Source organism: Rhineura floridana, chromosome 8, assembly GCF_030035675.1.
Source record: "Rhineura floridana isolate rRhiFlo1 chromosome 8, rRhiFlo1.hap2, whole genome shotgun sequence".
NCBI lineage: Eukaryota > Metazoa > Chordata > Lepidosauria > Squamata > Rhineuridae > Rhineura > Rhineura floridana.
In genome coordinates this window covers 96,501,322-96,527,163 of record NC_084487.1, presented here as the reverse complement: position 1 = coordinate 96,527,163, position 25,842 = coordinate 96,501,322, and the positions used below count along the sequence as shown (strand labels likewise).

Sequence of the window (25,842 nt, the reverse complement as noted above, 5' to 3'; positions counted from 1 at the left end):
AAGCCGCTCCTGCTGGCTTGTTTAACTCACTTGTTACAAACCACCATCTTTGTGCATAACAAGCCAGATTCATATAAACTGAAACTAAATGCTGAAGGATTCTTTCTCAGCGTCTGGACAGAGGAATAGGCAGGGTGAGCATGCAAGCCTGAGGCTTTGCTCTGGCTTCTTCCAACTTCTGCATGTAACACTAAACCATGGTTGACAATTAGGTGCAAATTCTGGCTCTTAGGGAAGAGGCATGGCTTGGTTGCACTTTGCATAGAGTACAGGCAGGTGAGGCAATGAGGGGAATCATTAGGTATACCGAGGCATTATTGTGTTAAAGGCACCCTTTGGGGATCTGCTAGTGCTCTATGCCAGGTGGGATCTAGGGAATGCCCTGTCAATCTGGCATAAACAGTTTGGGTGAACGCAGATACAACAGGACCTTTGGTGCATGTGTTGGGTTCATACCCAAGGGTCATCTAACAAGGAGGGGGTCATTTCTTCCACATCCTTTGCTCGAAACCCACAGCCAGTGTCTATAATGCATGCCTGGTGGTCTGGAGGGGCTTTTCCCTACCAGAAGTAGTTAAAAACAGATCCAAGAAAGTCCTCAATGGCAGATCAGGCGGAGGGTAACAATGTGTACGTTACAACGGCTGTGAAGGCGAATGAAGGCTGCAGCAGATAAAAGACTTCCAATCGCCATAGTATCCATGCCATTGGATCAAAGCCTTTTTCTGTCAAGATTGGGTGTTGATCGTCGTGCACTGATCTCCCCACATAAAACAAATTCACGCACAGGCGTCTTCCAAGCAAAGACCTTATCTTGGAAGACAATCTTTCTCGGCCACAAGTGATCACCAATGATTGGTCTCCTGAGTCTAATTTTGAGTGTGAGGGCAACCTTTGGCCATCTAGATGTTGCTGAACTATAGTGATGGTCATTGATGATGGGAGTTGTAGTTCAGCAACATCTGGGGGGCCAAAGGTTCCCCACACCTGAAATAGCCTTTTAACCTTCAGAATTGACTGACTAGCCCAGCCAGCTGACTGTACTGAGTAGTGTGGTAAGGCAATTAAGCTTGGGGTGAGAAACAAGTCTCAAACAAAACAACAGTCTTTCCACGCTCTAAGTGAAAATGCTTGATTGATCCTCAAACTGATCTGAAATGCAATCCAGGGATTCAGCCAGTAGTGCAACTGGATGACTTTGCTTCTCTTTTCTAAAGGAAGGAGTACTTTTCAGGTTTCTTCCCTTTTTTATTCTCTCTAAAGTATTTCTAGAAGTGAGGTAATACTGCTCCAGCAATGTGAAGTAATCATTGTCATAACACACGTGTTATTGTCACCAGGAAGAGATCTCTTGCATAGGCCATAAGATAAGTGTTCATAACTAGAAAGATTAGAGATGTGTGGCAGAGTTACTGCAGAGATCACATTACTACTAGGTCCTGCTTTCCAGCCACAATTGATTTGATTCACAGAACACCCTGTGATAATTTTTTGTTGAAAAAACAAAAACCTCAAATTACTGGGTAAGTTTTGTTTATTATTTTGTTATAGGCAGTGCTGGCACACCTGTTATTTTCAATGAAAATGGAGATGCACCTGGACGCTATGATATCTTCCAGTATCAGCTCACCAATAGAAGTGCAGAATATAAAATCATTGGCCACTGGACAAACCAGCTTCATCTAAATGTAAGTTTCTGCACATTGCTATTTTTTAATTGTACACTTTAGCTCATTTAAGTACTCCTAAGTAAAAAGTACACAATAAAACAGGAAACACCTTAGACTGTTAACTCTTGTAATTTGTGTTCCTTGAACTCAGATAATAAAAACTTCCTAAACCTTCCTAAAAGGATGAGTATCGAGAAGGAAAGGATGTTGCTTCATGCTACTTGTGGCCATGAGATTGAGATAAGATAAATATTGGAAGACTTCTGTTTCATTTGCATATTAATTAATTTATTTAGTTAGTTATAAGTAAATAAATTTGGGTATTTCATAAATGTCCAATTATGGAGTACAGTTATTCTGTGCAAATTAGCATCAGCATTACGAGTAAAATTGGGGGAACATAATGAAAAATTTAAATGGAGAGCTTCTGTACCAGTTATCCCCAACACAGTGCCATCCTGATGTTTTGGACTATAGTCCCTGCTAGATCAAGCCAAAGGCCCATCTAGTCCAGCATTTCGTTCTCTCAGTAGCCAACCAATGCCTACAAGAAGCCTGCAAGCAGGACATAAGTGCCATAGCACTCTCCCCAATTGTGATTCCCAGAAATTGGTATTCAGAAGCATACTGCCTTCAACATATCCCTGACCATTGGCCATGCTGGCTGGGCTGATGGGATCTGGTATCCAACAACATCTGGAGGGTGACAGTTTGAGGGAGAATGTTTTATGGTATGGAAAAATGGAAATGGACTGCCTTCAAGTCGATTCCTACTTATGGCGACCCTACAAATACCGTTTTCTTGGTAAGCGGTATTCAGAGGTGGTTTACCATTGCCTCCCTCTGAGGCTGAGAGGCAGTGACTGGCCCTAAGTCACCCAGTGAGCTTCATGGCTATGTGGGGATTCAAACCGTGGTCTCCCAGGTCCTAGTCCAACACTCTAACCACTACACCACACTGGCTGTATGCTATACTGGAATGCAAAACAAAACAAGATGGTGGATAACTCCTTCCCATGTTTGTAAAAGTGTTCTTTACTTTTTAAAAAAAAAAATAAATCTTATAATGAGTGTTTGATTAATGTATTGTTTTTTTCTTTTTAAAATAAAATTTGTTTGGAAAAATAAAGCGCTTCTTTAAACAGTGTTTCAGCATTGTATAGTATATCAGTATTAAGGGGTACCATATCGGCTAACGTGATCTATAACTTGGCCAAGAATCCTCTCCAGTGTGGAAAGGTTCAATACCAGGGGTTTATCAAGGGGTTTCCTTGATAGGCTAAATGATATGGGAAGATGTTCTCCGAAAGGAGAAATTTTGAAAATTGCTGACCTAGGAGCTACAGCATGTGTGGGTTTTTCTTTCAGAAGAAGGAACCATGCAAAGATGCATTCTTAGTGAAATGTTCTAGTTAAGGTATAAAAGCAAAGATGAATTTTGAGTTGGCTATTTTTTTTTCAAATTGAAAGTATTAAATTAAAAAGTATATGTAAAGGAATGCAAACCTTTAAAAGCTGGACTCATTACTATGTATTTCCTGACTAACTAAACAAGCTTCATATAGTTCTGGTTTGTAGTGTAACAGGCCCATGATAAACAATGACAAAAAGAACAGTGTAAGTATTTACAAATGATTGTTCCTCTGAGACTACTTTGCTGTAATTATCAGTGTGCTACCAACAGTAATGCATATAATAGCCTCCTATTTCCAGTGGCTACAGTGATGAACCACCTTACCGTTCACTTTCTACTGCTCCCTGGCAAGCAGCCATGCAGCTCTTTCTGTTCCTTTTTCTGGTCTTCATTCTGCACCTAAACTATAAATCTCTGTTGAAAAGAAAACTGGAAGAAGAATGCAGAAGAAACAATGAATGTTATGGGATTCAGTTTCAAAATGAAAACATAGTTGAGAGGAATGGGACCTTTGTTCCCACTCAAGCCATATGTATAATATCATATATCATATCATATCTATTTCTAGGTTCTGCGTACCACTGTTGTTAAATAATGCTATGCATATCCCCCTTAGAATAGGGGTGGAGAACCTGTGGCCCTCCATATGTTGCCAAATTACAGCCCCCATCATCCATAACAGTTGGCCATTCTGGCTGGGGCTGAAGGGAGCTGGAGTTCCAACAATGTCTGGAGGGCCACAGGTTCTCCACCTGCAACACAGAAGAAAAAAGACAGAAACTTCCTGTGATAAATAACTTGTTAGCTTTGCTTCCTTTTTTAAAACATTAATGAGCAAATGCAGCACAATCTGATGAATGTTTAGTCAGAAAGAAGTTATGTGTTCAATAGGGTTTACTTCCAATAAATGTGCTTAGAATTGTAGCGTTTAATCACTTACGTTTTTAATATCTTTGGATATCCAGGAATCTTCCAAAACAATGACCCATTTTGACAACTCCTGAAGACCAGATTCCCAATAGAACTCTGGTGTTGACAGCAATTGCTCCCTGTAATAACATTCTTAGGTACTGAGTACCATCTAAGGATGGGATCCGTTGACTAGTGCCGGTTTGAAAGCATTCCGTTGACCTAACAGGCTGGCATCAATTAAAGTTTGTTCTGTATATGCTATCCGCTGCTTTTACCTATCTGTGGGTTTTTTTGGCTCGGAAAAAATATTGATATTAATATCAGTATTTTAAATGAAACATCAATATTTTGAAGGAAATATTGATATTTCCTTTTAAAAATAAATATTTTGAAGGAATTATCGATAAATTATCATTCTTACAATCAGCATTTTACAGGCAGATTTTTTAAAAAAGAAAAAGTCTGTTTCCAAAAATAGCCACAGAAATTCGCTATATTAAAATCCGATCGTCGGTGAATTTATGAATAAGTGAATTAATGAAAATTCTGTACCAAATTAGAACTGGGCAGAGTTCCAGCACATCCAAGGTACAATCAGAAGTCGAGACAGCACAGGGCACTGAAAGAGCAATCCTATACATGTCAACTCAGAATAGAGATGAAAAATGCTATCAGTTCTGTTTTCTTATTTTTCTAATCTTAAATTCAATTTTCCACACTTCCACATCAATTTGCGATTTTTAAGTCCTCATCAGCATTTTAGCATGAATTCCTTCTAATGGTAGTACACATTTTGCAAGCTATTTTCCTTGATAGAATGTATTTATGTATGTTACTTTCTCTAATATATGGATTTTTGTACACATTTAACCCCAGTATAGGCATATTTCTACACATTTCAAGGCATTGCAAAATTCAAAGAAGGGCGAGTTTCAAAGACGCCTGCATTTTGGTTGACATATTGTTTTGGGTGCAAGTTAGGTGGGTTCACCTGTAAATGCGAACTGAACTGAATTTCTCCTCCATCCCTACAGTGCAATCCTGTACACGGCCCACTGAATCCAGTGGGCTTACTCCCAGAAGAGTTGGTGTACAATTGTAGTCTGAGAAACAAGTGAGATATCAGCATAATTGGGAGAACTCTTAAGAGTTGCAGAAATATACAAGAAGATCATTATTTTTTTAAAAAAATGAAGACTGAATACACAGTGTAAACAACTGTTTAGCGTAGGTTGGAAAATAAAATCAGGAAGCCCTGCTTGAGTTCCTTGACTGACTGGCTCCGTGCATGGCAGGCTGGCAGAACCCCTGAACAGGAACATTTTTACCAGAATGATAGTGGTGATACACTGGGACATTTTATTTCAGATCCCACTTGTTGAAAGCCTATTCCCAAAATAACTGAGCAGCTACATAAAAGCACTTCAGCCATAAATTTTGCAGAGCAACTGACTTCTATGTACCTTAAAGTCAGCCAAATACTCTGTCCATTTAATGAGCCAAATTACCTAAACTGAGTGCATTTTTTATTTCACTTAGTATTTATTGTGAAATTTATTGTGTGATGGGTGTTGAAGCTGGAAAAAAATGCACTGGGGCCAGTTTAGTCTTATTGATTATTAGTACTATTAGGAACTTGTTCCACAACCTGTTTAAACCAGCATGTCTTGGATGTAAGCCAAACTTAGTTCCAGTGATCCCAATGGATGTAAATTGCTTTCTTTTAACAAGGTAGTGAATCAAACTGTTTCTGGCCACAAAGGATATAAATTGTCTTTTTTAAACAAGGTTGAATTTGTAGATCAACTGTATATTGCAGTTTAAGAGGTTTGTAGATTATAACTTGCAATACATAGAGAACTGGTGTGGTATGGGGACTTACAGCACAGGTCTAACCATGCCTACTCAGATGTAAGTCCTATTGAATTCATTGGTTCCTATTCTAGGTAAGTGGAGTTATGATTGCAGTCTTAGGTACTAGTTGAACTCAGTGGGCTTACTTCTGAATAGACATATGTAGGATCATAACACTATGTATTATGAATTAGTGTAAAATTAGTTCATATTTTACCTCTGCCATGTACTTATTAGGTGGCTTTAGGCAAGCAACTCTTCTTCAGCCTCATCTCTCCCATCTGCAAGATGGGCCTAAGGATTACAAGATAATGTGTACTTATCATGACTTTATCATTTACTCAATTACCTTATTATGTTTAATGCAATGAAGGAGGCCTGCTAGCTATGAGGAAGTCCTAGCTTGTCTTGTCCTTCCTCATGAGGAATTAAACATGGGTATTCACATGGGTATTTGATTTTTCACTGTACCCAGTTATATCTAGCAGAGGAACACCCAGAGGACATGGGAAGAGGCTGAACATCCCCTGTCTCTGTTGTTTCAGCCTTTAAGGCCTGCACCACATATGATAGAGTGAGGCCTGTAAGAGATCATCTGCTGCAGGGTGAATCCTGCCCAGGGCAAATGGAAATATATGTATACACACACACCCTTTCCCTGTGTCTCTCAAGCCTGTACAACCAGGGATGTGGCACCTGTAGTCCTTGCAGATGTTGTTTATTTATTATTTATTTACTCCTTAAATTTATATCCTGCCCTTCCTCCCAGTAGGAGCCCAGGGCAGCAAACAAAAACACTAAAAACCCTCTAAAACACACACAAAAACAAACTTTAAAATATATTAAAACAAAACATATTTAAAAACATCATAAAAAGCAATTCCAACACAGATGAATATAAGGTCTCTACTTAAAAGGCTTCTTGAAAGAGGAAGGTCCCCAGTAGGCACTGAAAAGATAACAGAGATGGCGCCTTTCTAATATTTAAGGAGAGGAAATTCCAAAGGGTAGGTTCCAGTACACTGAAGGTCTGCTTCCTATGTTGTGCAGAACGGACCTCTTGATAAGATGGTGTCTGCAGGAAGCCCTCACCTCCAGAGGACAGTGATCAACTGGGTATATAAGGGGTAAGACAAACTTTCAGTTATCCTGCTCACAAACTGTATAGGGCTTTGTCGTTGGACTCTAACTTCCATGAGCCCCAGGCAGCATAGCCAATAATCAGGAATGATGGAAGGTGGAGTCCAGCAGCATCTGGAGGACCACAGGTTCCCTACCCTGGTTCATGAACTGCACTAGAATATGACTGCAAGTGGGGAATGTGAGAGGTAATCTGTTGCAGGGCTCTCAGAAATCTGTGTCATTTCTTGCACTTTGTACTGTTGAGGAACTGGCTGCTGTTAATATTATTTCTTGTAATTCCTGGAAAACTTTGAACTGATTTGCATTTATTTATTTTAACCACAATATATGTGTTAATGACTGGTACTGCCTATTTTATAATGTATTTAAAATGTTATAAATTGGTATTATCATAATGAATTGCTTATTTGGATTGCTGCTGGGAAGGGTCCAGCCCATCACATGTATCCTCAAGCCTTGCCTTCAGGATTTAGGAACTGGGGGCATCACTGTGTGGTTCATTTCCTGTCTCTGAGGGTACAGAAAGTAGCACTGGATGGCTGCAATGGTTTCATTGTAATTTTTCTGTGGTGTCATGCAGGGATTAATCCTGTTGCCAATGCTGTTTAATATATGTACAAAGTCTCTAAGAGCAATCATCAGGGAACCTGGAGCAAAGTACCACCAATATACTGATGATACCCAACTCTATCTCTTATCCCATCAGTAGCAGGAGAGGCAGTGAAGGTCCTGAATTCATACATGGAGGAGGTAATGGACTGGATGTGGACCAATATGTTCAGGTTCTCTAGGCAGGTCCAGGATTTGGTGGAAAAGCCTGTTCTGGATGAGTTTGCACTCCCTTGAAGGAGCAGGTTCATAGTCTGGGAGTGCTCCTGGAACCATCATTGTCACTTGAAGCCTTGGTGACCTCAGTGGCTAGGAATGCCTACACACCTGCTTTGGTGTTTTTGATTGTTCAAGATCATCCGAACCTTAGTTTTTCATATCTTGTCTCTGCACCAGATATTTCCTTTTTTTTCCTACTGGAAACTTTCTACAGACATCTAGTCTAATTCCCCAGGGGCTCTTTCACCACTTGTCCTTCTGTTGATGTGATACTGACTTCCCCTTTGGGTAAAAAATGCTGACTCTCTAGCCTGATAAAGACATTGCCAAGTCCCCAAGGCTATGTCTGTCACCAGACCTCATTGACTTCAGGGTTCCCTCCAGCTATGAAATTGGTTTTTGCCTTTAGTCCTCAGAAATGTAAATGCTTTGCTCAAGGCACATTAACCTTTCAGATTCTTTCTGGAACAGATATAGCTTCAAGGAAGAGATGGATTTTTTTTTAAGAGTGCTGCACAGGATGGAATTGGGCATTTTGCCTTCCACCAAATGTGCCATGTTTGAAATGGCATTGTTAGTGTGGAATAACAATTGATGAGAAGCAAAATTTTGGAAAGGTCATAGAGCAAAATGATGTCAATTCCTAGATATCAGTCTTTTTAAAGGAACAGAGTTTGGCTTGTCTTAGCAAAATTGAATTCCCACCATTTCCTAGGCAACTTTCTGAAAGGGAAAAAAAACTGTCTCATGGAACCTAATTCTAGCAGCCTGATATAAAGTATATTATTTTGAAGGGAAGATAAATTTAAAGAACCCCTGAACAATTTGTGAGCCACCAATCTGAACATTCCCAACAAGTATGTATTGTGTCTCACTAGGAACTAGATAAATCTCCTTTTGTTGCATACTAGAGATAAAGGTATGGTGGATATTTGTGTATCATCAAAGGACCAGCAATATCTGAAGGGCACTACATTGGCTACCTATATCTTTAATGAGCATTTTATCTTCATTCAGGGATGGGTAAAGCATAAGCATTTGAGTGTTTTGGGGTCTGTATATGTGCCCAGTTTGGGCCATAGATACAGACTGGGATAAAATCTCAACTTAAAAGGCTTGTTGAAGGACAAAGATCTTCAGTAGGTAACAGAGATGGTGTAAAATGTGGGATATCTGGAGTGAGCTGACAATAGCTTTATTTTTTTTCCTCCCAGACACCTATCAGTGTCTAGAATAAATTTTATTTTAAGTTCTGCACACTTACTGAGCTAAGTTAAAATTTCTGATATTGGCCAAATTAAAATCACAGAACATGCACCTGTGGAAGCAATGAGTTTTCATCCAGTTTGGTAAACCATAAAAACATGTTTCAGTTTCTTGTTTTTTACAAACATTTCCCAACATGAAACCAATGTCACCATACAATAATTGATTTTGAGTTTCAGTGTTTCAAAATAAAATACCATACAGAACAAAATTACAATGTACCATTTGTAATTCAGTAATATGAGAGCATTAGTCAGGGGTCTGATTACTTTTGCAAGGCACTGTATATTTATTTGAAAAGCTCCCTATTTTTATTCAGAATTAACAGATACAGAAATGGCAAAGACAAATAAACAAGTTTGTATTTGGCTAAAAATGCCCCGTATTTCAAAAGCCTTCATATATACACCAACAAGTGAAAGGAGTTGGGGAATGTCCAGTTTAGCTCTCTACTATTAGGCTAATAAAAAACTACATTGTCCCCAATGTAGCTGAGGCTAAGGACAGATAATAGGCAAAACTGGAGTCTGGGAGATTGCCAGGGCTTCGCATTTTGCTCACTCATTTTTACAAACATAAACTTAGATCATTGGAGAGGTTAGGTCACAGATTTACAAAATAAATGTTTAAAGTTTGGCCCAGGAGAACTGTCCCCAATGATTCCAGTGGTGTATCATCCCATCTTTTTCAATAAACATAGACGAACAGATGTGAAATATAAGAATTTATATAGGCTCCATGACTTTTATGAAAATGGAGATTTATTTATTTTATTATTTTTATTTATTTATTTATCATTTGATTTATATCCTGCTCTTTCTCCCAAGTAGGAGCCCAGGGCGGCAAACAAAAGCACTAAAAACACTTTAAAACATCATAAAAACAGACCTTAAAATACATTAAAACAAAATGTTAAAAACATTTTAAAAAGCTTTAAAAACATATTTTAAAAAAGGGTTAAAAATTATTTTAAAAAACATATTAACAAGCAATTCTAACACAGACGCAGACTGGGATAGGGCTCAACTTAAAAGGCTTGTTGAAAGAGGTGTAGTCCCTGATGAGATCATACAGGATAGGCTGAGAGTTACACCATTTCCTTGGCTTACTTGGAAGCAGATTTGAGCTTTCATGGTGAAACCTAATGTTAGAGAATGTGCACTAAGAAACTTGTTTGGATTTGATTATACATCAAGTGCAAAGAGGCTTGTTTCAAATATTATGGGGAGGGGGGTAGACCAATATGGGAATATGAATTAGGTATCTCAGTAGGCAAAACATCCTGGATTCTGGTCTGGTCCAAGCTTCCATTTAAGGGTATGTCTGCTAATACCAGAGAATTGTACTTAAAGATCACCCAAAAGTGGTACCTCACACCTCATCAAATGTCTTTGATCAACCTTAGATTGTCTTCACTTTGTTGGAGAGGATGCCATTTTATTGATTCATATATTCATATGTGATGGGAGTGCGGCAAAGTGCAAAATGTCTGTGAACTAGTATTCTTGGGTGATGGCAGGCATGTGCATGGAGTACACTGGTGCGCTGATGTGGGAGGTAGGTGTGGCAGGTGGGCTTATTTAAGCCTGGGCTGCCTGTCTTTTGTATGTGTGCATGTGTGTTGCCTCAGAGCTCCTACTCTATAATCCATAGCAGCATCAGGTCACCGGGTCCTGCAGTCCAGCACTCCCAAGGCCTGACCTGGCAGTGTGCTGGTACCGGGCCTGTTTATGGACTTTGTAGTGAAGTAGAGATTGCTTTTCCTTTTTGTAATTAAAGATGAATGTAATAGACACATTATGTAGAATGTATTTAAATAGGTTTATTTTCTGTTTATATGTATTTCGATTAAACTTTATTTCTAAAAGAGTTTTTATATAGTGGAAATGCAATAATGCATCCCCAAAGAGAACACAGATTTGTATAAAATTTGCACATGTGCTAACTTATCTATAGAGATACAACTTTAGCAATCTTTATTATAATTTAAATAGAAATACAAGACAACTCACGCTCACCATGTTGCATAAGAACGGGACCAGGTGATTTGCATGCCTGCTGTGCCTGCTTTCCAAGAGCTTAAGTCAAGGAAGGCAACAGGCATGGGGACAGAACCAGAGCTTGGAAAAGTTACTTTTTTGAACTACAACTCCCATCAGCCCTAGCCAGCATAGCCACTGGATTGGGCTGATGGGAGTTGTAGTTCAAAAAAGTAACTTTTCCAAGCTCTGGACAGAACAAGCAATTGTCCCCATGGTGCCTGCTCAAGGGTTGTATTTCTGGATTTCTAGAATGCCCAGTGGGGTTATAGCAAGATTGCCTCTGAAATTATAACCAATAGCTCAGCTATAGTGTCAGCTGCTGTCAGTGTTGCTCACGATGCGAACAGGTTCTTCCCAGCCTTCATATCCGACAGAAGATCCAGTGCTGGCACTAGATGGAATCTGTAGCATAGTCTAGGTAGCATCCTGCATTAATGCTTTTTGTGGGGCCTAGATAAGGATGTGCTAAATACAGACACACACACACACACACACACACACACAGATGATATTGCTTGTCATACCAAGACCCTTTTTTTTCTTTCTTTGAAATTCCTTCTAAGTTTTTCCTAAGAAGGACCTCCAAATTCATCTTGAAGTACCGCTTAGGGGAAAAAAAAGTAACTATAGCTAATAGTTCATGCTTCGGTTTAGCAGAAAGCTAGCTCTGAAACTAGAGACAAACTCATATTATTATGCTTTTGAAGGGCCACAGCTTCCCCATCTCTGATGGGAGAGGACAATCTGCCTTTGCCTCTGTGGCCAGAGAAACTTTGTTCATGTCTGCCATGTGGCTAACTAATTTTGAGCCTTTTAGGCTTTATGATTCTTGACAGGCTGTAACCTCTGTTTCCTAGCAGATAAATTGTTTCACAATGAATGCAAAAAGATAAAAAGTCCCTGCCTATATCAACAATTATCATGATTTTTATAATGAATACAAAGCACATAGACAAGAATCTTCATTTAAAAAGAATAAAAATAAATCATGTTTTATTCATTTGGCTACAATATTTGCTACAATCTGGTCACATGTATTGATTCATGACAAATGTGTGGATTTAGCAAATTTGAGTTCTCAGCAATATAATTTCCACAGAAAGAAAGCTATTAAGAACAAGCGTGCAGTCCTTGGCATTTATAAATTAGGAAATTTACTTCCCTTTGTGATTAATAATGAATCTCCTTTTAGAATTGGATCATTTACCAGTGAATTTTGTACACATGTGCTATAAAAATCTTGACTGACATGTTTCCTCAGCAGCAGTGCTGGCAATATGGCTTGGCTGAGAAGAAATACTTTTGGAGGATCATTATTTTTCAGAGTAAGTTCAGCTCCAGGTCCTTCATGGGACATACTTTGAAAAGGCTACTACAAAACATAAAAGGACAGAAAATGCCAAAGTAAAGACTGTTGTTTGGACTTAGGATGGTTTAGGAGCTGGTCCACCCTCCGCTTGAAGTGACCACAACATTCATCTATCTGTGGAGAAAGGGTTGCAAAACTGCCACTAGTGAGTTTAATCCACACTGAGGTTTCCAGTGATTTTTTTTAAAAAATGGCAGAGCCTGCTCACAGCAAACAATTTGTTTGCTGCAAGAGAAGCCTGCCTGAACTATTTAGCCACCTAAGGTAGGATGTGGCTGCTACTGTCCTCACTTTTTTAAAAAAAAAAAATCACACACACCTGAAATTGACCTGCTCACCCAATGGGTTAGTGATGGTTTACCTTGCCTCATGGTAACCAGGAAAAGCTACCATGGAAAGAAGGGGAAATACTGCTGTCATGGGCCATCATCAGTAAAGAAGAAGAGGAAAGAATACAAGAAATATTTATTCTCAGTGACATTACAGGGAGATTCCTTGGGGAAACCTGAAACTCTTTTATACCAAGTCAAAGCATTGGTCCATCTAATCTAGTGTGATTTGTCTTCAGCAGGCAGCATCTACCCAGGATACTTTAAGGCAGAGGTGAAGAACCTGTGGCCCTCCAGACATTGCTGGACTACAACTCCCATCATCCTTCATCACTGGCTGGCTGGGGCTGAAGGGAGTTGAAGTCTAATAGCACCTGGAGGCCACAGGTTATCCACTCCTGCTTTAAGTATCGGACATGGGACCTTCTACCTACAAGGCATGTGTTGTACCAATGACCAATGAACTGCGTCCAAAAATTTCAGTTGTACTAAGTTCCCATCTCTTTTGGAACTAGACAATGTCAGCCTGGAACCCTTGTGCTCTTCAGGCTTGAATCCTTGTTACCTTATGCTTTATTTTATGGCACATTTGGGCCAAAAAGGCCCCCAAGGCAGTTCACAAAGAATACTCACAAACACAAGATGCAAGTAAGAAAAGAACCATACAATTTACAAACATTTAAGACAACAAAATCAAAAGCCAAATTCGTTTTCCTGGCAGACGGTCCCCAGAAAGGTGTCAGAAAGAGCAGGGGTTGAGGGGGCAAGGCAGGCAGCAGTGCTTACCTCTTGATGGTGCCAGCACAGTCTCACCCCTGCAGCACATCTTCTTTATAAGTGCACCACCACCTTAAAACCCTTGTGCACATAAAGCAATGAATGCCTAGCAGAGCTACATTGATGTATGTGTGGCAGTTTTGTACTTGTACTTAGATGGAAGTCTTGATGAAAATTTTGAGGAAATGTGAGATTAAAAAAAATAGATACAGGAAAGGAAGTATTACATGAGTTGTTTGCTTCATTGGTTTGCCAGCAAGGCATGGTTGTTGGGTTGGTACAGATGTCAAGTGGAGCTCTGGGTCTACACAACATGCGTGTACTAGCCTGCACCTCCAGGTTAATCACACTGGGCCTGCCCCAACATAGATTCACTGGGCGCAGAGGTGGCATCATTAACATGGTGGCAATGGCCTGTATATGCACATGGTTTGGGAGTTCCACCAAGTGCTGCACCTGTTCACCAACTAGTAAGTGGCAGGTGGTGGTTGGAGGGATTCATGTGTTCTCAGTCCACCCGCATCCTTTGTTGGAGCAGGTTTCTCACTGGAGATTCCCATAATACTGCAACCACTGCCCTGTCTTACTGGAATCTGTTGTGAATTATTTAGAACAAATGATTGTGGGGGAGAGGAAAGGCACAATGCTCCTGGGAGGACCCAGTGAGGGCAGCTTGCCCAAAGCCGCCTGCATCCCAGAACCTGGAGACAAGTCTCAGCTTCCTATCTCTAGTCATTTTTTTTGTTTTTGTACAGAGGCTAGGAAAAGTAGGCAGTAAAGTTACAGCAACGTTGAGGGTCTCTGTGGCTCATGTCTGCAGAAGAGAGGGAAGAGCTCATTGGTTGAGACCGTATATTACTAGGTTCTGGCATGTGGCTTGTCGAATTCAGTCAAGAACAACTCCTTTTTGCTGGAATTCCCTTTACAATTCCATGTAAGTACTAAGTTCATTGAGAAGACACGATTCACTAGAAAAGAAAATAATGCTGAGAAAAACAGAAGGGAGTAGAAAAAGAGGAAGACCAAACATGAGATGGATTGATTCCATAAAGGAAGCCACAGACTTGAACTTACAAGATCTGAACAGGGTGGTTTATAACAGATGCTACTGGAGGTTGCTGATTCATAAGGTTGCCATACGTTGTAATCAACTTGAAGGCATATAACAACAACAACAAAGTTTATACGGCATGAGAAGAGGCAAACAGTTTGTTCTACAACTACAGAAATTTCTGTTAAAGATTCTCCAAATCCAGTGTCTGAGGGTCATCTGTCTGCACCAGAAACCATTTTATTTTGGCTGCATTCTGTGGCCAGGTTAAACCAACAGAGATGTTATTTTATCACATTTTATATCTCATGGGTGTGATCCTAACCTGTTTGTGAGCAGAGCTTTCTGTTCTGTAGAAGGAAATGCTCCATGTATGCAGAGTAGTTCTATGTTGCATGAATGGTGAATTCACAAGATCAAAGAAGGTAAGATAGAATTCCCTTGATCAGAGGTAGCCAATGTAATGGCCTCCAGAGGTTGTTGGATCATGTTGCATCAGCCCCAGCAAGCATGGCCAGTCATCAGGGATTGTGGGAGTTTGTAGTCCAGCAACATCTGGAGGACACCATGTTGGCTACTCATGCCTAGATCGGGTGTAGAGAACATTTGGCCTAATGTTGCTGAACTGTAACACTCATCATCCCTGGCCCTGCACCATGCTTGCTGGGGCTGATGGGAGTTGTAGTTCAGCAATATCTGGAAGGCCTAAAAGAAACCTGAGCCCAAACATATTTTTATCTCATAACTAGATAAAAAGCTGTTGGTGCTAAACTTTATGCGAAAGTTCTATAACTTTATGAGTGGGTCCACACTTGTGTGTGGAGGCGTATAGACATTTTATAATGTCTATTTATTGGCACAAGTGACCCCTGATGGCCCAGTGCAAGTTGGCAGAGGGGCTGGCAAGCAGATATGTGAAAAAAGAGATTGCACAAATTGCAGCTTTACAAATTGCATGTATATGTATATGTGAGCATGAATTTCTGTACATAACAAATGGATCAGGAGAAATTGCTCAGGTTTTCTTCAGAATTGAATAGCCAAAGCAAAAACAACGGTATAGTGTTGTTGCTATCTGATCTATTCTTGAAAGCACTGCCTCTGATTTTCTCTGTTTCATGTGACAGCTCCAAGCAGTGGCACAGTTAGGTAATTTTATACTCTGGACTTAATGGTCTTGCAGGGGCGGGAGGCAGGGCACTCTTTAGATGGCAATGTGTATTACTGCATTTACTTCAAAATGTGATGCCTTGCTGTGCTTAGGGACCCTCCTCATTTTTGCTGAGCAGGGCCCTGGAATTCTGCCCTGACAGCACCACTGGCTCCAAGCCAAGTACTTTAAGACTTTTTGATGATTGAGGAGGATTAGTACTCTCTGATAAGGCAGACCCGGGTGTTTGATAGGCCTGAAAAGTGAGCACAACCCATTTTGTGTTCTCCTTCTCTAATAGTGAAGCTTTTTGCAGGAAGTGCAGATGCCAGGCTTAATGGCCTGATCAATAGCTGCAGGCAAAGGATGGGGCTGCAGGGCTAGTCTTCAAAAGCACTTATAGTGGTATGGAATAAGGCTTTATAATCTCTCCATCTATAGTTAGAATATCAAGACTGGGGAGAAGGGAGAAAAGAAATTGTAGAGTAACTGACACACTAAGGAAACTGCATTTCACTATGTTATTGAAGATGTTACCTTTACATGACAATGCACTGGAATTAAATATGAGCAATGAAAAGCACAGTGCATGGGTTGATAATTTACTTACACACCAAGCCTCATTTGTTAAACAGCTGGATAAACCTCTAGCTCAGGGCTACAGTGGGAGAGGAAGTGAGAGACAGATGTGTTATGGATTGATATATTTGTTACATCGTCAATTTCCCCTCCTTAAGCAAGTGACACCCCCCCTCCTATACAACAAGTGTAATCAAGTGGAGCCCCAGAAACCGTGCATATGTAGGGAAAGAAGAGAAAGTTGTTATAATTAGAAATAGTCATATTTTAGATTGTGAAAATATCTCTGCTGAATGAAACCTGTTTCTGCTGAAGAGAAAGACGTATTTCTGCGTTTATCATGTCAGGGTCAATGAGAGTTGAGTGTCTCAAATGAAGCATGAGGGATGCTCACAGGATCCTGGAGCAATAAGTACATGTGGTGGAAATTTCAGCTTTGAATTTGTCGCAAGGTTCTGGCTTGGGGAATGAATGCTCTGTCCTCTTTGTAATTCTTACACACTGGGAACGTTAAGTTGGTTCCAAACTTCTATTATATTTCCAAAAGCAGTCACAAAGTTGACAGTGTGTATGCATATGCACACACACACACACACACACACACACACACACACACACACACGAACTGTCATTGGCAGTGCTACTTGGAGCTAGTAGATTCAAGGAAAGCTACTGTAAGGATCTTGCCAGTACTGTCTCATACAAGCACTTTCCAGGTTTCAAACTAGTGTTTTAACAGCAGCATTTTTGAACTCCAGATGGCATTAAATTGAAAATTCCATTGTCTTCGCTGAAATATGGCCTGAGAATGCCACTGAAGATGCTAGTTCATTGTGTTTTCTTAAATTGAAAATTAAACTGTCCTTTCAACCCAGTGGCAAAATAAGGCAACTGGTTAAATTACCTTTAGTTCTGAATTTGTTTTCCCTACCTGGAACGATCCTAGTAAATTAAAAATCATTAAATGGGGGGGGGGAGGGAAGCAATATATGGAAGGATTTTTCAGTGGGTTATAAGGCATATGTAACTGGAAGAATCCCATATGAATCACAGTTCATTAGCCTAAAGTTAAGTACATTTATCTGATTGATTTCAGTTGAGGATTAAACTTAACTCTTTCCAACTGAAATCATTGTGGCTTTGGCTGGTTCATGCATAACACTGTAGGAAGAACTTCGGGTCTGTCTGATCTTCCCCAGTATGCTCAGAACCTTCAGTATGAATGATCTTGGTAAATAGATAATTTGAGACAGGGACATAGCGGTACTGAATGCAGAATTCCCTACACGTGTATGTGCCCAATTTGATTTCTTATCACCTAGTCACATAGGGGTGAACATGTGAAATACTTCCACCAAAAGGTATTGTGTGTGTTGTGATGTCAGGTGATGTTGCTTTCATCATATGATAGGCATGCACAGGCAAATTCAGCCATCACCGGGGAATTTGGAGAGGAAGGATGTAGCCTGACAGACAATTGATCTACGACAGGAGTAATGAAAGGATTATTTGAAGCTTTCTCTGGAACCCATTATCGCTGTGCATATAAAATTAATGATGCATGAATACTGGATGCGCAGGCACAATCTCTTCACAGTCAAATCACACTCAGCTAGTTATGTGCTTGGTCTTTTATGCACTGTAATAACACCCCTTCCTAAACAAACTGTTATTCAATTTATACTGAATATGATTTCCACCCCTTTTGATTTGCTAAAAAAAAGCTTGTCAGGAGGTCAGTATGTATAGCTTGAGGAAAATACTCAAAAGATAATTATTCATTTGGGCCAGAAAGGGAAGAATAGTTACATCCAATGCAAATTTTCTAAACCTAGACTGTGCCTGGGAAAATCACTGTGGTAAGCTTTCTCTTGTGGCAGTATAGATTTAGTACTTACCCGTTTATGCACATAAACAGTGTCCTCTGCCAAACTAGAACATCCCATGGCTTAAATCCCCACACTGGCTTACTGCAAGGGTGTCATAGGGCTTAGGGTGAATGTTAAACTCCTCATACCTTACAGTTAAACAGCATAATGCTGTCTTGTTTTGGCTTATGTTACATTCTTATATTACCCTTGACATTCACCTCAACCTACAAATATATTTTCCATACACTACCAAGGAGTTCCCCAGAGTCAGATGCTTGAGAAAGAGGTTCATTACTAGGGACAACGGGTGAGTAGCTGCAGCCATTTGATGTCAAGAATTCCTTGCTATGCCTAAATACTCAACTGGACCGTTTACTGAGAACTGAAGTGTCCTAGACCTTTGAACCTGATGCCCAGATCGTGCTTATATCCACAAATATGTTATAAGTACAAGGGGCTGTATCAAACCAAGTCCTATTCAGAGTAGATTTATTTAAATTGATAGACCTAAGTCAGTTGTGTCCATTGATTTCAGAGGGTTTACTCTGAGTAGGAGTAACACTAGATGGAATTCAGGGTTAGTTTAATCCCAGTTATGGCTGGACAGATTGGTCAGCTTTGGTTTTTTTCATTTCTCATTTATCCTGTCTTAAATTCCACACTTAAGTTTCCCACATTTCCTCAGCATTTTTTAAAAACAAAACTCACGAAAATTAGTCAGCATTTTAGTGCAAATTTCTCCTAGTACACGTTTGCATGCAGTTTTGACTAATGTACACCAAACAGTTTAATATAATGCATTTTTGTTCATTATTTTCACTAACATATTTGTTTTTATGCACACTTTCCCCTAATACATGAATTTTTGTAAACATTGGTTGGAGAATTTCATCACAAAATTCGGATAAGTGTGAATTTTGAAGGATGGATGTGTTTTGGTTCTCAGAAAGTATGAATGGGTAGATCTGCCTTTAAATATTGTAGAAGCTGAATAAAATTCCTCCTCCTCCCTCCTTCCACATAGGAAGGTACAAGTTTCAGTTCCCAGCATCTCTACTTTTTTCATGCAGTAGGTCTGGGATAAACCTCTGCCTGAGACTTGGGATGGCTGCTACAAATCAGGGTAAGCTGTTACAGTTTAGCTAAACTAAGCGAATATTATTTGGTTGGAAAATTGCATCACAAACTTTGAAGAAACATGAAATTCAAAGGCTGGCTGTGTTTTGCTGCTCATAATGTTTTGGAAAATGCAAATTCTGTAGATTCACTGTTAAAAGCAAACTAAATCTAATTTCTCCTACCATCCCTAGGCCCAGGTAAGTTTAATTGAAAGCCAGCAAGGCAAACTGAAAAGCAATTATTGACCCATACTTGATATTTTTCCCATTTACAAACAACAACAAAAAGCATATCTTTCTCCCTCTGCTTTTAGAAATCAAACATAGCAATGCATGTGTGTGTGTGTGAGAGAGAAACATATATTTTAAATACACATTTCCTACCCACCAATTTTTAGAACCAGTGTGATATCTGTTTACAAGTGACAGATTGGGAACTAATGACTGTGCAAAGAGCTGAGTTTTTGCTAAAAGAAATGGCAGGTAGATTAAAATAAGGAAGTAATTTCACTTTTATTACAGTGGCAATTGATAAACTCAAAAAATAAAACCAGTTTCAAGATTACAATGGGAATCAAAAGAAAAGAAAAAAGGGGCTTAAATTAGGTTTGCATTTTCAAACTACAGTTCCTCATTTGGCATGCCCTTCAGGATGCCTTCTTGCTTTGCATTGTATCATATGTCACAATGTTTTGGGGTTTTAAAGCCAGTTTTTATTACAGCATTGACTACTCAGAATTTGTCTTATGGTATGCTTTGCTCAGTGATTCAGCAATTTTGTTCTCTCTCCTGGAGCCCCTCTGTAGTTGGACAGTGCTGTAATGTTGATGCTTGGCTTCTTAGCCAACTTCCCTGTACCAGCTGAGGACATTTTTCTGCCTGCTAGGTTCCATCATGTTAATGGCATACCTCACACACTAGATCAACATTTTTCAAAGTCTTGCTACACCATCAGACACCATTTCCTGCCTTGATCTATGCTCCACCGCTCATGATGATGCTTGAAGGAGGTTACTTCATCCAAGTGCATGGCTGGTCTGGTCCCATAAGTTTTACCATTCTTGCTGGAGAATAAATGTATACCATTCTATTTATGGCCTATACCTTTATTGATGTTGAAATTCGTAAGGGTAATCCATCACTGCGGTGACTTCTGTTGTTTTGTTTTTTGTCCCTGTGGAACAGAGAAAACCTTTTATTCTGGAAAATCAGTATTATCTAAATCCCAAGCATCTTGCAGTAGGATCAGATCAAAACCCCTTACAAACTCCCTTATTGCTTTGTCTGCCCTCTTTGCTCCCCACACAGCTATATACCATGACAGTATCTTAATCTAGTACTCTGTTAACCTGCCCTGTCATAAAGGATTATAACCTATAACTGATTGCCATATTTCATTGAGGCCATCATAATATTCATTTTACAATTTAAGTGGCTGAGAAGTGGTGAATGCCCAGCATAGTAAGAGTCAATTCACAGCTCTGATGTTATCTGAACCCTTGTCTCTTGTTGCATCAGCAATATTCTCTTTTATTAGATACACAAATTCTCCAACTAGATGATAGTCTAAAACAGGGATAGCCAACTACCAGTCTGTGGACCAGATACAGTCCTATGCCCCAATATTTTAAACAATTTTGTTCTGTCTTCCTTTATAAGAAAATTTCATAAGCCATGAAAGAGAGATTCTGTATTTTGTGTTGTCTCACTTTGGGTATTATGTGGAATACCCTGACTATGTTCCAACCACATGTGCTCCTTGACATTGAATCTTTCTGTGCCAAATAATGCCACTCAATCATAGAGCATGGCCACCTTTATCTCTCTCTCTCTGTGTAGGGGTCAAATTAAGAAGCAAATACACTTCCAGACCTCAAAGGCTGGCTGTTCTTGCTCTAGGAAACAGGAAACAGAAATGGGACCTGCAAGAAAATGTTGTGGTGCTGAATGCTTTCTGTTCAGGATTTCACTCACACTACTCCATTCCCCTCCCCCACCCAACATTTGCATCTCTTACTCACCGCATCCCTCACAACATGCTCAATCCTCATTGACCTGTTTTTTTGGGGGGGAGGGTGCTTCCTGAGTTTTTTTCCAAAGGCCCCTCTAGTTTCACAGTGGCCATCCAGATGCCTATGGGAATCCTGAGGTCTGTATTGAGATGGTGGTGGTGGGGTGGTAGGAATATGCTAGAATTTTACCCTGTTCAGATTTGGTACAGAATTTTCCATTAAGAACATAAGAACATAAGAAGAGCCTGCTGGATCAGGCCAGTGGCTCATCTAGTCCAGCATCCTGTTCTCACAGTGGCCAACCAGGTGCCTGGGGGAAGCCCGCAAGCAGGACCCGAGTGCAAGAACACTCTCCCCTCCTGAGGCTTCCGGCAACTGGTTTTCAGAAGCATGCTGCCTCTGACTAGGGCGGCAGAGCACAGCCATCATGGCTAGTAGCCATTGATAGCCCTGTCCTCCATGAATTTGTCTAATCTTCTTTTAAAGCCATCCAAGCTGGTGGCCATTACTGCCACCATTACTGCCACTTAATTTGCTTACTTGCTATTGCAGATTACAGATTTTTTTTTAAAAAAATCCATATCTAAGATATTGATATTAACATCAATATTTTATCAATATTTCTTTCCATTTATCAACATCTTCTTTCAAAAGATTAACATTTCTATTCAAAATATTGATATTTCCTTAAAAATATCAATATTAATGTCAATATTTTTCCAAGGGGGGGAAACGGATTGGTATAAAGCAGTAGCTTGAGGACAATGAACGAACTCACATTGATATCAGCCTGTTAGGTTGATGGAATGGTTTCAAACCAGTACCAGTCAATAGACCTCATCCCTAATTGGGTGCTACATAAGCAGTAGCTCTCAAAGACTGAACTTCAGAGAAATAGAGGGAATAATGATTTTTTTAAAAAATCCTCTGTTTGAACACCTTGGAAATCTTGTTGGCTTGTTTCAGTGCTGGTAGGCTTCTCCTGCACTTATTACATTGATCTATTGCCTGATCCATCTATTTCATTCTTCGAAGTTATGAGAACAAAGAACCCCCCCCCTTTAATCTGTTGGCATGTTTTCATAACACTGGGCAGGTGAAAACTGAGGTCTCTCAAACCTCTAAGTCCCTTGAGTCAAGAGGATCCTGATTAGAAAAACAGTGTGCTATAAAGAAAGCAAGTAGAAAAGAGTAATGTAGGGTAATGTAGAAAAAAAGGGGGATGTTTGTTTATTTCTTTTAATTTAAAAGAATGTGCCCAGCCTGGGCTCTAAATGCATTAATGGCAATTAAAATGTACAACTGCTAAGCTATTAATTGAGTCAAATGGAAATTAATTCCTAGGTGCCATGCAAAACCAACCACTTAATCTCTACCTCAAAGCTAATAGGCAGCTGGTGTAGATAATGGTACAGTACCCTGATGTGCTCCCTCTTCCAAATTCATCCCTCACAGTGCTCAACTACAGTTTAATAGCATAGCAGTGGAGTACAGTCCTGTGTGCTGCTGCTGTTTTGGAAGCAAAGAACTTTGCAGCCATATTTTCATTCATCTCTTGCTCTGCTTCTCAGTTTCTTCTTCCGTTCTGCGCTTGCTGTTATCTCCAACTGTTGCCCTAGATCAAACCCTTTTTTTATTGTGAGCAGAAGATAAACAGTAAAGCTCTACTTAATCCCAGAGACAGCCAGTCCTAGAGTCTAAGGAAGTGGAGAGGATGAGAATGTTGTTAATCCATCCAGGGAAGACAGGATCTCATGAGTGTACAGATACCTCCCAAATACAAAATGTGCACACATCACATAGGGTGCAAAAAACACAGGCATGTATACATTTAGAGCGCTTCCTTCAAAATACTCATAAGAGATTGGGGGCTTGATTCTTTCTCAGTTGCCACTGACAGGTATTTTGAAAGAAACACCAGGAATGGCTTTATATAGTCCTAAAACACATAATGCAGCAACCAGGCTGAAGTTAAGGAGGTCATGGCCCGGTGGTTTGTGCTTGGCAGAAAGACCACCTGAACACTCTATATAAGGAATTGGCAGATCTGTCCATTTCTAGTCTGTGTCATTTTTCTGTGTTTTTACCCATAAATCCATTCTATTTCTGGAATTAATCTGCAATTTAAAAAAAATCTTCAAAAAATTTAAATACTTATTTCAATGAATATGTCAATGCATTTAAAACTGGCAATGTGTTTAGAAGAAGTGTGAAATCCACTTGACAGCTAAGTTCCCAGAGTTGCAAAGAAAGTCCTTTCACATAGAAATCCTCAAAAATCAAATTCCTTAAGCACCCCAAATTTCTGCATGCTGCATTGAGCTATGTTAAAGAAAGGAAGAGATATAAATGCATGGAAATAAACAAAATGCTGATACAATCTAATATGCATATATTTTAAGCACTTATATAAGGCTACATACAACTAATTCTGCTCAGTAAATGCCCCTGAAATTAATATACTTAAGTTAGTCATGCCCATTAATTTCAATGGATCTACTCTCACTATGACCAGCATTGGATATAACCCATAATATTTTACCATGTAATCCGAACTATGTGCCACTGCCACCAGGGTTCTGTGGAGTGGCAGAGCCACCACCACATCCAGAGCCCTACCATTTTCATTGGCCATGGCAGAAAGTGGAAGGCAGGCAGGATGATCAGATATGATCCCTGGCACAGAGATTGGGTCCGGATCAGACCCGATGTTGGGCACAGATGGTTATAAGTGCTATTGCATTCAGGTTCTCCTTGTGGGCTTCAATTGGGCATCTGGCTGATCACTGTGAGAACAGGATGCTGGACCAGATGGGACTTTTGCCTGATCCAGTACGCTCTTAGGTTCTTATGCTGAATGGTCTGGTTAAAATAATTACAATAACCAATCTGCATTGGAAATTGTCTAATACTAAATCAGACCATTGGTCCATCTAGCACACTGACTGACAGTGAGTCTTCAGAGTTTCAGATGAGGGTCTTTCCCAGCTCATCCTGAACATGCCAGTTGACCTGTTTGTTTGCTCAGTCTGCTGATCAGGTGCTAATGGTTGCTGGACAACTTCAAACCCCTGTTATCCTTTCATATGGTTCTTTATCTTTAAACCAGACATGGACCAGACAGCTCTTCAAATATCTGACTCCTTCAAATAGACTGTCCTCTGTAAAGTATGACACATGGCCGCCCTACTCCCAAACAATGCACCTGCTCCATAATGAAAATTTGTATATAAAATGTTCCCTTGGTAATTAATCTGAGCCCCAAACAACTGTTTTATCTAGATTACGGCTCAGATTGTTTGTCCACATCCAGTTCCTCACTGATTCCAGCAATGGTTCAGGACATCCACCTTCTCTTTTCCATCGCATGGAAGGGTGAGACAGAGAAGGATCTAACTGGGCTGCTAATGAGAACTGGTGGCATCTAGTTAACTCATTTCATCAGTACAAGGATTTCCACTTGCACAATGGAACCTCTCCCTCTTCCCTGTCCCTGTGCATGACCTCATCAAAGTTGCTCTGGGAGCCCCCAGAACAGATTTAGGGGGCATGTGGAGAGAGAAGAGAAGAGAAGAGAAGAGAAGAGAAGAGAAAGTTTCCTTGTGCAAGTGGAAATCCTTGTGCAGATGAAACAAGTTAGTTGGATAGTATCCCATATCCCTAGATAATCTCTCACTATAGAGGACAACATAGAACCCCGTATTCTTTTTATTTTTAACCAATCACATTGATGTGAACTCTCATTTTAATAAATGTATAGTGGCTTTGATCATTGTCATGTGTGGCAGTGCATTACTTGATTACGTGCAGTATAAGCAGTTCTACACAATAATCTCTATATACTGCAGAAGCATATAAACTCTACTTTCCATTTATAATGATTATTACATTTTCCTCTACCCAAACTGGTAAAATTAGTCAAATTTGTAAAGGGTGCTTCTACTGAATCAGATTTCTCTCACAAGGATATTCGAGTTAATTTTAATAGAAAATTGCAAAACGAAAAGCCTGGAAAGTTCTGTTCTGTTGGTTTGTGCCTGGACAAAATACTCACAATTGGAAAATAAGCAATTTCTGAAGACCTGTGAAATGTTTGAGGGAAAAGCTGACTTTTATTATTTTCATGGCATTGATTTTCTTTTCTCTTTTGCAGAGAGTTAAAAAGTTCTCAGTGTTGCCTGATCAAAAGTATATCTTACTAAAGAACCATGGGTAGGAACCAGACTAAGTTAGTTATGCTTTAGTACCGCTGAAATCAATAGGGCTTAAATTAGTAATCCAATATATTAGAGGTATACTGATTAAAGGCTACAGTTCTTAGCATACTTACTGAAAGAAGCCCCATTTACTATATTTCTAATTAAACATGCAGCACACTGTGCTGCATGAACTTAACAATGGCAACTTAGAATTTGAAGGAGTGGAGAACTATCAGAAAGTTAAAAATAAGATAATAA

At 39.7% G+C, this 25,842-nt stretch overlaps 1 protein-coding gene across 1 annotated transcript in view; it reads left to right on the top strand.

Annotated features, from left to right (window-relative positions):
* GRM8 (glutamate metabotropic receptor 8) overlaps window positions 1-25,842 on the top strand; it is a 687,390-nt gene that overhangs the window by 577,122 nt on the left and 84,426 nt on the right. The window contains exon 7 of the mRNA XM_061640177.1: window positions 1,552-1,688. Coding sequence (XP_061496161.1) covers window positions 1,552-1,688 — 137 coding nt within the window. The remainder of the gene's footprint in view (window positions 1-1,551; window positions 1,689-25,842) is intronic.